This window comes from Carassius gibelio, chromosome B20, assembly GCF_023724105.1.
Source record: "Carassius gibelio isolate Cgi1373 ecotype wild population from Czech Republic chromosome B20, carGib1.2-hapl.c, whole genome shotgun sequence".
Taxonomy (NCBI): Eukaryota; Metazoa; Chordata; class Actinopteri; order Cypriniformes; family Cyprinidae; genus Carassius; species Carassius gibelio.
In genome coordinates this window covers 1,477,637-1,491,929 of record NC_068415.1, presented here as the reverse complement: position 1 = coordinate 1,491,929, position 14,293 = coordinate 1,477,637, and the positions used below count along the sequence as shown (strand labels likewise).

General features: G+C 31.6%; 1 protein-coding gene across 4 annotated transcripts in view; it reads right to left on the bottom strand.

The window, feature by feature from the left end:
- wasf1 (WASP family member 1) overlaps positions 1-14,293 on the bottom strand; it is a 58,497-nt gene that overhangs the window by 7,689 nt on the left and 36,515 nt on the right. For 2 of the 4 annotated variants that reach the window (XM_052586471.1, XM_052586472.1), the window contains 2 exons: positions 4,365-4,421; positions 2,724-2,885 (listed from right to left, as the gene is read on the bottom strand). In XM_052586471.1, the coding sequence (XP_052442431.1) occupies positions 2,724-2,885; positions 4,365-4,421 (219 nt within the window). The remainder of the gene's footprint in view (positions 1-2,723; positions 2,886-4,364; positions 4,422-14,293) is intronic. The other 2 variants (XM_052586473.1, XM_052586474.1) reach the window with 2 other exon arrangements.

Here is a 14,293-nt window from a genome sequence, read left to right as displayed (position 1 = left end):
TCCACCACTAAGGGAAGTATTATGGCTTAAAAAAGATGAACCTTTCCATTCTTTCAACCATTCAACAGCATTTTTATCATCACTATGGGTCTCTTGCATAAATAAAACATCAATTTGTTTCTGTCTCACTATCTCATATATTTCCAGTCTTTTCCTCACATCTCTGGCTCCATTCACATTTAAAGAAGCAATGCGAAATTCACCCATAGTACAGGATAAGATTAGCCATAGAAAACTGAGTAAGAGACAGGCCCCATACATCATTAAATCAAGCTTCGTTGTCGCTATTACTCAGTTGATTTTGAACCTTTGTGACAATTTTCTTAAGACGATACACTTCTTTATCTGAGAAGCATCCTTCACTCATTGAACTCTTAGTTACTTCAACAAATCTTTTTAGATTTGGAAAATAATCAACGACTTGTACCCCTCTTAGATTTTTTGTCACTCTTAGAAATATCTTGATTTTTTCAGTGCTGCAATCATGACATGGCCAATCACTCTGAGAACAGGTTGAAGCAGTGGAATCAGAAGAATCGCTCTCACTTCCTGCACCTTGGTCAATTTCATTGGCCTGTGTTTTAGTTTTTCTTGCTTGTTTATTTACAATGCATTCATTTCTCTTCTTCCTTTTCAGGGGTGTTTTAAACAGGTCTACTTGATCTACTTCCATCAATAAGAGATTACCCTCATTGTTTGGATTTTCAGTGGCAGAATCTTCATCAATCATCTGACTCACTGGGACCAACTCCAATTTTCTACTATTCACAGACTCATTTTTCGCCGATTCTAACTGTTCAATACCATGTTCTTCAACGACAATTTTTTCATTTCTTGTTTCAACCGCAGACTCTTGATTTACACCAGCATCAGTTAAAACTAATTCATCCGCAGCATTAGAAAGAACCACTTCACGCTGTACACCAGAAGGCCCCGGTTTTATTGGCATTGGCGTTGCTGGTCGGGACAAGAGCGCGATCTGATGACCCGTCCTTCCACAGCCAAAACATCTCATAGAGTCAGTCGATACAAACACTGTATAATCAAATTCATCTATTCTGAATTTTAAATTCAGATCAAGTTCGTTCCCATTGTTTAAAACCATGTATGTAAACCTTCTAAATGAAACAACATGTTTCAACAGTTCAGATTTACTACCGATTGCGATCTTCTTAACAGGTGAAACAAGTTTACCAAAGCGTGAAAGCTCTCTTGCTAACACGTCATCCTTAATAAAAGGTGGAACATTTGACAAAGTCACCTTTTTCGCTGGTGTAGAGAGTGGAAGTACAGATACAAATGAACCTCTCAATTCAATGCCTTTTTCTACCACCTCATTTGCCTTTTCTACTGTGCTCAAAAAAAGTACAATTGCATTATTCATCTTTGAAGCAGCCAAAACGCACGCATGCCCAATCACATTTCCAACAGCTAAACTGCATTCCTCTGCACTGCCCGCTGCCACGATTTTAACTCCATGCCGACGCGTGAGGGAATCTAAAACACCACCTGTATTGGCCGCCATAGTGTACAAACACACCGGCGTAAAACGCCCTCAAACTTTAACGATCCTTTTATCACCCAATCACAACACAAACAGTTTGAACAAAAATACCGAAAAACAACAAACAACATACAACATAAAAAAAGAAAGTTTGAAAAGAGAAGCCACAGCGGGCACAAACACCTCGCACTCACCACGCACTCAGCTGTCCATTCACTCTTAGCATTCGCAAAGAATTCTCACCCACACGCTCCTCCGCTCGCTTCGCTCGCTCGCTCAGCAAACGCCCACGCAATGCGCAAGAGAGAGAGAGGGGGAGAGAGAGAGAGAGAGAGAGAGAGAGAGAGAGAGAGAGGGGGAGAGAGAGAGAGAGAGAGAGAGAGAGAGAGAGAGAGGGGGAGGAGAGAGAGAGAGAGAGAGACTGAGAGAGAGATGAGAAGAGAGAGAGACAGAGACAGAGAGAGAGAGGGAGAGAGAGACAGAGAGAAAAAGAGAGAGAGACAGAGACAGAGAGAGAGAGAGAGAGAGAGAGAGAGAGAGAGACAGCGCGAGAGAGAGAGAGAGAGACAGAGAGAGAGAGATTGAAAATACAGAAACTAAAACAACAATTAGAATCCGGCTCAAAATATCCCGGTCAGTCATGGAACCTACAAGCAATACGTGGGGCGCTCTCCTAAATCACGAATTAAAAAAATGGGGAAAAATATCAAATTTTAATTCCAGCATGCTGAGAATAAGAATTAGTTTTTTATATTTTCTTTTTTATTAAAAAATTCATATGTGAGTAGAAAATAAACTAAAAACTTAAAACGGCAAAAAAAACACAACTTTTTAATAAAACTTAAAAAATAAAGTAATAATTTAAAAATATATATATTTCATTTTCTTTCCATTTTATTTCAATAAGAGGATTTTTTATATATATTTATAGACATCTATATATCTATATTTATAGACAAGTATATATGCATTAATGAGTTAATTAATCAAATCTAATTCATCTATTTATTTATTTGACATTTAGTAGTTTTTGTATTTTTGGGGGTATTTTATCATCTTTGTAAATGCAATCTTTTTGTCAAATAGTTTTCTTACAGTTAGCACAAACGTATAATTTCCTGTTGGAACTGGTTGATCGCAGGCCTCACTGATTCGAGCCCTTGCACCTCAGTTTGTGAGGGAAGGAAGCTTTATAATTTGAGGATAGTTCTCCAGAAACTGGCCTGTGCTCGTGGTACGCTGCCGATCCGTTGGCTTCTCTGTGTTTGTCCTCTTCTTCAGCGAGCTCCGCTCCCAGAGCCATCTTCTGCCACTCCTTCCTGCGGTCGTGAGGCGCTCGTGGGATCTTCTCCGGATCGTGAGGACGGTCGATGTTCTTCTGCTGGAAGCACACACACACACACACACACACACACACACACACACACACACACACGAGTTAGTCTGGTCTCTGTGAAGCAGAAGCAGGTTCAGCAGCTCGAGGAGAAATATATTTATTGATATATGCAATCAATAAATAGACAAATTAATTTGGGGATAAATGTATAAAATCAACCTAAAAAGTATAATTCGTCATTGCATTGTTGTTATATATTAATTTGTAATATATTTCATTATTGCATGTATGATTTACATATATATATAATATAATTTTTTGTGTTGATTTTAGGGTTGAAATGTGAGCAGAGGGGTGAGGAAGTTCAGTTTTTAAAGGTATAAATGCGAATCATTTCCACACTTAGTCCTGATTCACACTGAACGTCTGATTCAGAGCGAAGGTGAAGTCAATCACACACACACACACACACACACACACACTGGACAGGTCAGACAGACAGGAAACAAACAAATCAGGATGGCTTGTGTTTCTGTTTGACTTAAACCAAATCAAGGATAATTTGTGAAAGAAAACAGCCAGACCAAAAGCACACGTATGTCGCTGAGATCTCTGAAGAATCATCTGGAAAACACTGAGTCTTATTTTAACCATCAGATATGGGTCAATAAATATCTGATAAATAATAATTTATTACAGACACTGAATAATTGTGCATTAAATGAATATACATTCAATTCAGTAATTCAAATATCACTGACCGCATAAATTGTTTTTATCAATACATTTTTGTGTAATTTACAGTGTCTTTATAGTTGATTTAAAACTAAAATTATTTAATTTAATTAATTAATTGAAAAATTAAAATGGTAAAAACAATTAATTTGCTAAACTTTAACATTTAAATTAAAATAGAAAAAAACTAAATCATATTTTTTTAAATGCAACTAAAATACTGAAACTGTAATTAAAATAAAAATGGCAAATCTAAAAATTTAAATGGCAAAAAAATTAATTGAAAATAATTCAAATTATTAATGAAATATAATATAATATAATATAATAATATAAAATAATAATATAATATAATATAATATAATATAATGTAAAATAATATAATATAATATAATATAATGTAAAAAGAATATAATATAATATAATATAATATAAAAGAATATAAAATAAAAGAATATAATATAATCTAAAATAATAATCTAATCTAATCTAATCTAATATAATATAATATAATATAATATAATATAATATAATATAATATAATATAATATAATAGTTGTGCTTGAGTCCCTTCAGTGTGAATAGTTGTGATTGATTCCCTCAATTGTCCTCAGTGTAAAAAGATGGATGTAAAAATCATCCAGTCTGCTGGAAAGGGTTCAAATCATGGTTTTCCAGATGAATCGGTCAGATCTGTGTCAGCGTCTGAATGCCGTTCGGTGTTTGTTTGGTTCCCGGTGCAGGTCAGAATGAAGAACGAGTGATCATACTTCTCTGAGGTTCACATACCTGCACTGGAAGGTCTAGATATTTATAGACCTGATCATACATGTGGGGATCCTGCAACTACAAAACAAAATGACAAAAGAAGAACCAAGGGCACAGTTTAACACAGCGTAACACAATAGAACTGCAATGAAGGACAGTCTGGAGGAATATCTACACACATGAGAAAATCAAACAGAGATGCACAATATAGCATTGGCCATACTGGTATCAGCTGATTTATGGCATTTCTGAAAAGTAATATATAATTGCCCCAATAATCATTGAAAAATTATTGGTATGAACTGATTATTATTGCAAGCTGAAAAAAAGCACGGTAAACAGATGGATAGATAGATGTAAAAAAATATAAATAATTATATACTTTTAGAGAAAAAGATCTTTCACTTTCTATGTCTAAATATTGTAAATAAACAATTTTCCATATTTTGCAAAAAAATTAATTTGTTGTAAAATGTATAAATGAATACACACAGACACAAACTGAAAAAAATTATTGTATAAATACCAGACAATAAAACTTCTTTCTAAAAAATTTATAATATATTTTTTTTTAAATAACACACATTTTTTTTATTTATTCTATTTAGATTTTTTTAGAGAAATAAATAATGCATGTACTGCAAGAACGGTTGCAAAATAAATGTATTAATATATGTAGATTCACAATGCAAATAAATTAATTTGCTACATGTGCATTTCGTATATTAGGACGGCGTTTTAGTGCCACGTAAAAAAAAAATATATAAGATTACGTGATGTAAAGTTGTAATATTTGGAGAATAAAGTCGAAATATTACGAGAATGAAGTTGAAATGTTTTGAGAATAAAGTCGAAGCGTTTTGAAAATAAAGTCGTAATACTATGAGAATAAAGTCTAAATATTACGAGCATAAAGTCAAAATATTACAAGAATAAAGTCAAAATTTTTCGAGAATAAAGACGAAATATTACGAGAATGAAGTTGAAATGTTTCGAGAATAAAGTCAAAGTGTTTTGAGAATAAACTCGTCATACTACGAGAATAAACTCGTCATACTACGAGAATAAAGTCATCATACTACGAGAATAAAGTCGTCATATTACGAGAATAAAGTCATCATACTACGAGAATAAATTCGTCATATTACGAGAATAAAGTCTTCATATTACGAGAATAAAGTCTTCATATTACGAGAATAAAGGCGAAATATTACGAGCATAAAGTCAAAATATTATGAGAATGAAGTTGAAATGTTTCGAGAATAAAGTCATCATAATACGAGAATAAAGTCGTCATACTATGAGAATAAAGTCATCATATTACGAGAATAAAGTCGTCATACTACGAGAATAAAGTCGTCATACTACGAAAATAAAGTCATCATATTACAAGAATAAAGTCGTCATACTACGAGAATAAAGTCGTCATACTGCGAGAATAAAGTCGTCATACTACGAGAATAAAGTCGTCATACTACGAGAATAAAGTCTTCATATTACGAGAATAAAGTCTTCATATTACGAGAATAAAGTCGTCATACTATGAGAATAAAGTCATCATATTACGAGAATAAAGTCGTCATACTACGAAAATAAAGTCATCATATTACAAGAATAAAGTCGTCATACTACGAGAATAAAGTCGTCATACTGCGAGAATAAAGTCGTCATACTAGGAGAATAAAGTCATCATATTACGAGAATAAAGTCTTCATATTACGAGAATAAAGTCTTCATATTACGAGAATAAAGTCTTCATATTACGAAAATAAAGTCTTCATATTACGAGAATAAAGTCAAAATTTTCCGAGAATAAAGACGAAATATTACGAGAATGAAGTTTAAATGTTTCGAGAATAAAGTCAAAGTGTTTTGAGAATAAACTCGTCATACTACGAGAATAAAGTCGTCATAATATGAGAATAAAGTCGTCATACTATGAGAATAAAGTCATCATATTACGAGAATAAAGTCGTCATACTATGAGAATAAAGTCGTCATACTACGAAAATAAAGTCATCATATTACGAGAATAAAGTCGTCATACTACGAAAATAAAGTCGTCATATTACAAGAATAAAGTCGTCATACTACGAGAATAAAGTCGTCATACTGCGAGAATAAAGTCGTCATACTGCGAGAATAAAGTCGTCATACTACGAGAATAAAGTCGTCATACTACGAGAATAAAGTCGTCATATTACGAGAATAAAGTTGTCATTATTACGAGAATAAAGTCGAAATATTACGAGCATAAAGTCAAAATATTATGAGAATAAAGTCGAAATGTTTCGAGAATAATATTTTGACTTCATTCTCGTAGTATTACAACTTTATTCTCAAAACATTTAGACTTAGGCCCAATCCCAATTATTCTCTTTTGGTTGGAGGGGTAGGGGTAAGGGGAAGGGCCAGATAGCCCTTCAAACAAAGATTTTTCGGGACCACACTTCAAACGAATGGGTATGATTTATCACCGCAACATGGCAGCTACAGCGAACAAAAAGACACATAAATGTAAATTTTCTGGCATTAATAAAGATTTTAACGAAAAGTAATCATTTGTTTTATGTTACATTCAATTGTGAGTTCATATTAACGGTCATGTTACTCAAAGAAATGTTTGCAAAAAATCACTTATATTTGCTAACGTCATATCATTACAGACTGCATGATAGTGCCACAGCATATGTCTGATCAGGGCGATAACTGCCGTAGGCTAATCCCCCCAATAATTATAAATCGCTAAACCATTTTCTCAAATATTGCCTATTCGAGAGAGAAAGAGAGAGAGAAAGGGAAATTGTGTGTGTTCGCGTCTGTACGTTTATCTTTTTAGAGTGAGTTTACTTAAAAACAGCGATTGTATCCTCTCATCGCTGGAAACTATAATGTAGCGATTCAGTATTTAAACTGTATTTAATAAAAGTCGTGGGGCAGCGTTGACAAGTTTATTTTCTCTTGAATGTGTGAGCTGCGCGATTTCCGATATGTGTGTTTGTCAGTAAGCAGGGCATTAATACAGAACGATAATTAAAGGCTCTACTGCACAACAGTGTATGTGTGTATTGTAAGAGCTAGACGACGAACGCTGATGGTGTGTGACGTCATGGTAGTGGTGTCCCAATCCTTAGGGGAATATTGTCTCCCCTACCCCTTGACACTCTGTTTCAAGGGACAAGGGGACGGGGTAGGTGGAGGGGTAGGGGAAGGGGAAGGGGTATAAAATAGAATTGGGATTGGGCCTTAATTTTCATAATATTAAGACTTTATTCTCAAAGTATTTCAACTTTAGTCTCAAATTATTTCGGCATTATTCTCATAATATTTTGACTTTATTCTCAAAACACTTTGACATTATTCTCAAAACATTTCGACTTTATTCTCGTAATATTTTGACTTTATTCTCAAAACATTTCGACTTTATTTTCGTAATATTTCGACATTATTCTCAAAACATTTCGACTTTATTCTCATAATATTTTGACATTATTCTCAAAACATTTTGACTTTATTCTCATAATATTTTGACTTTATTCTCAAAACATTTCGACTTTATTTTCGTAATATTTCGACATTATTCTCAAAACATTTCGACTTTATTCTCATAATATTTTGACTTTATTCTCAAAACATTTCGACTTTATTTTTGTAATATTTCGACTTTATTCTCAAAACAATTAGACTTTATTCTCGAAGTATTTCAACTTTATTCTCGTAATATTTCGACTTTATTCTCGTAATATTTTGACTTTATTCTCCAAACATTTCAACTTAATCTTGAAGTATTTCTACATTATTCTCATAATATTTTTACTTTATTCTCGTAATATTTCTATTTTATTCTCATAGTATTACTACTTTATTCTCAAAACACTTCGACGTCATTCTCGAAAAATTTCGACTTTATTCTCAAAACATTTGGACTTTATTCTCAAAACATTTAGACTTTATTCTCGAAACATTTCGACTTTATTCCCGTAATATTTCGACTTTATTCTCGTAAAAAAATTGCAACTTTATTCTCAAAGTATTTAAACATTATAATCATAATATTTCAAATTTATTATCGTAATTTTCAACTTTATTCTGCTTATATTTCTACTTTATTTTCATAGTATTACGACTTTATTCTCGAAACATTTCGACTTTATTCTCGAAACATTTCGGCTTTATTCTTGAAGTATTTAGACTTTATTCTCAAAGTATTTAGACTTTATTCTCATAATCTTATTTTTTTTGCAATGTGGCTCTGAAACGCTGTCGTAATATATACAAATTATATATATATTTTACTTATATCTGTTTTTTTTCCTTTTAAATCTGAAAATGGGATTCAGCGATTTATTCATAAAGTAATTGTAACAGCAGTGATGACTGATATCAGTGTTTATATTGGTGCATCAGATGAGTTTATGAAACAGCTGTGGTTGAAGTGACACGTATGATCCAACACACACAGCTCATCAACACATGCACATGCTTCTCAACATTACAAAAACACTGACATCATAAGGCATTATAAATAAAAAAAATCATGTTAATAAAATGTCCCCATCCATGCGATTCTTTTGGACCCCACTGACTTTGATTGTACTCTAAATATCTGTTTTCACTGAACAAAGAAAGAAAGTCATGTGGGTTTGAAACGACATGAAGGTGATGTTGATTTTGGGGTGAACTGTCCCTTTAAGGTGATACAGATGTTCTCTCAATGTTCTGAGTGCAACGTTAAAAGAACGTTCTGGTAAATGTATAAAAAACTTTTATATTATGTATACAGTGATTTCTAGATATAATATTTTACAAGTTTAACACGATTTTCCTAAAATGTAACATTTGTAACAAACAGATTGAGAGTGTGACTACAGGAACATTGTAAGTTTAAATAACGTTCTTATAACGTTAAGAATGAAACGCAATGAAAAAAATAATTTTCAAAGTTATAAATTATAAAAACTATGATTATTAGAGTATTTTGTACAAGAAAATAAATTTTTAGGTTTTCTATGTGATAATACAGTTTAATTGAATTTATTACTTGCCATTTTTTTTTATTAATTGTGTAATTTTTTTGCAATTTCTCAGTGAAAATGATTGCAAAGTAAATCCTAAAAAATTTTGATTACTGTCACCGCAACACACACAAACAAGCACATAAGAAAATATAATAATTAATAATAAAAATAATAATAGTTTTATTTTAGATTGCAACTATAACATTACAAACCATTATTTGTCTGTCTTAAATTCTTTATTTAAACCCTAGCTGTAAAACACCTGAACATTAATATTAATTATATTATATTATATTATATTCTTATTTTATTAATACATTTGATTATAATAAAAAATTTAAGACAGTTTTATGTTGTTTTATTATGATTATTATTAATAATAAAATATTATACAAGCCAAGAAACATTCAAGTAGTAATATTTCTTATTATAATTAATTAATTTAGTAATATTAGTCATATCACTACTGTAAAAATTATTATTTAAGAAAAACATAATAATAACATTAATTATTATTAATAAAAATTTTTTTAAAAACATTACAATAGCAATATTTATTATTATGATTAATGATTTAAGTAATAATAATCACATTACTTCTGTGAAAAACATACTGTGCAAGTATTTCTGAAAAAATCAGAGCATCAGATCACGAGCTGTTCACGTGTAAATTAACACAGTAGTGCATATATTTATGTAATTAAATCGCAGCCTTTGCCATTGCATATATTTATGTAATTAAATCGCAGCCTTTGCCATTTGATAATCTAAGTCAGCCGTATTGTGTTTTTGGTTTTATTTTGAGTGATCATGTCTGTGTAGTTGACTCTCTCCTGACAGGCACCAGTTTGCATATCAATGCATCTATTATTGTCCTTGCACTCAGTTCTGAATGTGTTAAAGATGGTATCACCATGGTAACGGAGTGGGAAACTGGCATCATCACTGGTACTGGATTTCAAAAACCAGTCTGCAGTCTGTTAGACACTTGGTGCATTTCATGTATTTGTCTCAGATGTTTATCCTAAAATTCATTGGGATAAATAGTGCCTCATTGTCATATAGCTTTACATTTATTAGCTTGAAAGAATTCAGTGAGAACTGTTTGAGTTCATAACGAGATCTGAGCTCAATTTGAGACGTAGTTGAGAGCTCTTCTGAAACTCGTATGAAATTACTAGGCTCTTTTTCTCAGACTTCCTCTCAGACTCACTTTGCTATTATTTAAATTTCATTACTGATAATAAGAAGCAATTGAGATGTCAAATCGATCTTCTGTGAGATTTTTCTATCTTGTAAATTATCAAGCTTCTGTCCACTACAGAATAAAAAGGTAATTACAACTTATTTCTTTTACTATAGAATTGCAAGATTTAAACTCAAACTCAGAATTACAAGAAAAAAAATGTATTGCGAGATATAAACTCAAAATCTGAATTACAAGAACAAATAGAATTTTGAGATGTAAATGTGGAGTTGCGGGAAATAGACTCAAATTTAGAATTGCGAGACATCAACTCAAACTCAGAATTACAAGAAAAAATTATAATTGCAATATATAAATTTAGAATTGTTAGTTATAAACTCAAACTCATTTATTGTGAGATTGAAATGTATAAGTACTGCATATTTTAAACTTTACAAGAAAAAATTTTTATTGCAAGATATAAAGTTGCAATTTGCGAGATTCAAACAAATTTAGAATTGTGAGATTTAAACTTAGATTCAAAATTACAAGAAAAAATGTAAACAGATATAAATTGCAAGATATAAACGTAGAATTGCAAGATATAAATCAAACTCAGAATTACAAGAGCAAATAGAATTGTTGGATGTAAATGTGGAAATGCGAGATATAAAGTCAAATTTAGAATTGCGAGATATACAATTAAACTCATAATTACAAGAAAAATATATAATTGAAAGATATAAATTTAGAATTGTCAGTCATAAACTAAAAAAGTAGAATTTGGGAAATATAAACACAGAATTTGCGAGACATACGCACAGAATTGTGCGATTTCAACTCAGACTCAGAATTACAAGAAAAAAATGTAATTGCAAGATAAAAAACTCAAAATTGTGAGATTTCAACAAACTCAGAATTGAGAGATATAAACTCAAACCTTCAATTAAAAGAAAAAACTTTGTGAGATATAAACTTAGAATTACAAGATTTAAACTTCCAGAAAAAAACTGCAGAACTTAGAGGTTATAATTCACAATTCTGTTTATATTTTGCAATTCTGACTTTTTCAACAGAGAAACCAGAAGTCCAACTTGTGAGATGAAAGTCACATTTACCTTTTTTATTGTTTTATTCTGTGGTGGAATCAGGCTTTTATAATAATGCCATATATCTGATGTGTTTAAATGAAAGTGAGCTCAGTGTTGTGTTTGAGTGTCGTCTGTGTTTGTATCATGGGTTTCAAAGCCGCACACCATGATCTCTGCGGGAGACCAACTCCTGCTGCTCTGAGCTCTTCACCAGCAACCAGAGCGATATGAACATAAAACACACACAAACACACAAACACACACACTGTCAGTGGCCATCAGCGTGAAGCGCAGTAAGAAACAACCAGAAATAACTCGAATCGTGCTGCTGATCAGATTTCAGGCCAGGAAACACACACATTCACACGCTCTCTCTCTCACACACACACACACACACAGCTCCTCGGGGAGAGACACAGAGGGCATCTGAAGTGAAGTTATTTCGGGAAAACCTGCGTATGTTCAGTCTGACACAGTTGTCAGTACTAGTTGAGTTTTAGGTTTAGGAAGAGACTCAGAAACTGCAGTTTGACAACTAGTACAGTAAAGTACTGCGTATAGAGACAGTTTCAATTGTACTTTGGTACTGAATGATTAGAAAATGCAAGATATTATGTAGAATTTCGAGATTTAAACAAACTCAGAATTACAAGAAAAAAACAGAATTGTGAGATGTAAATTTTGAATTTCGCCATATAAACTCAAATTTAGAAGTGTGAGATTTAAACTCAAACAAGACCAAATCCTATTTAAATGGAAGGGGGAATCCTGAAATCTCAAAAATTGCCATTATATGACATGTTTCAAATTAGCAACAAAATCTGAAATGCGCTGCCCCATGAATGTTGTTTCTTATGCTCAAATAGCATTTAAAAACCTTATTTTCCAGCCTAGACCAGACAAATAATGCTGCTGTTTCATAATTCATAACATTTATAACTATAGGAGTGAACCGTCTTTCTATTTCTATAGTTTTTGCTAACTCAGAATTACAAGAAAGTTTTTTAATTGCGAGATATAAGCAAACTCAGAATTGTGAGATTTAAACTCAATCTCAAAATTACAAGAAAAAAATGATTTGCAAGATATAAGCAAACTCAGAATTGTGAGGTTTAATCGCAATCTCAAAATTACAAGAAAAAACAGAATTGCAAGATATAAACAAATTCAGGATTGTGAGATTTAAACTCAAGAAAAAACACAATTGCAAGATATAAGCAAACTGAGAATTGTGAGATTTAAACTCAATCTCAAAATTACAAGAAAAAAGAGAAATGCAAGATATAAGCAAACTCAGAATTGTGAGATTTAAACTCAATCTCAAAATTACAAGAAAATACCGAATTACAAGATATAAACAAACTCAGAATTGTTATATTTAAACTCAATCTCAAAACTACAAGAAAAAACATAGAATTTTGAAATTTTGAGATTTAAACTCGAATTGAAAAATTACAAGAAAAAACATAATTGCAAGATATACTTTAAACAAACTCAGAATTGCGAGATTTAAACTCAATCTCAAAACTACAAGAACCATAGAATTGCGCTACATAAAAGCTTAGAATTGCGAGATTTAAACTCATGCTTAAAATTACAAGAAATTTTTTTGAACTGCAAGATATAAAAAAAAATTAATTGCGAGATGTAAAATATATCTCAAAATTACAAGAAATAATTTGAATTGCGATATATATAAAAAAGAAAATTGCGAGATTTAAACTCAATTTCAAAATTACAAGAAAAAAGTTGTGACATATTTTATTGTATAATAGTGAGTATATAACACAATATGGGTCTCAGTTAGTGCAGTTATCGTACATTTATATACTGTTATAGTATTTGTTCATATTTTTTATTTTTCATTCTAATTTTAGTTTTAGTTTAGCTTAAATTGATTTTTAATTCGATTTTAGTAAATGTAGTACTTATTTTATTTTACTTATTTTTAAACAAATCATCTGAACGAACCAATTCACTGTGATGCATGAATCTAGTGTTTATTTTTAAAAGAGAGAGAGATTTTTTATCATTGTTTGCTGCTCATCAGACGTTTAATGATTGTCTCAATACATCGAGTTATTTACATTAGACAAATGAGCTTGTTAGTGAAACAGCTGTTCTGTTTTGAAACCAGCAAATCTACAGTCAGTCAAACTACTGTAATGTGTAGTTATGTTGGTTTAATAGCATCGCTAGTTTTGGTTAGTGGTGTCTGAGAGAGACGGAGAGCCACTGGAGCAGTTTTCCACACATCAGTCACTCCAAATGTAATCGAGTCGCGTCTAATCGAATGCAGCCAATCCCACTTCCACTGCAGTTACACACTTAATATGAATGAATGACGGGAAGCAGCACAGTGCTCCACATCACAGCTAAACACATTCTGTGTGTCTGTACGTGAACACAATCACTGCAAGCTCTCTTTCTTCTTCATAGAGCCTCTGGAAAACGGTTTTATTTTAAGATTATAATCATGGCAATTCAACATATATTTTTCAAATAAAATACTTTTGAAATAAATAATAATTACATCATGTTTTATGCATTCTTTAACATTTTTACATAATTTCCATTTTTTAATAAATAAATAATTATATTCTTTCTTTATGATGATAATTGGATACCACTCATTGACTTAAACAAGCATTTTGC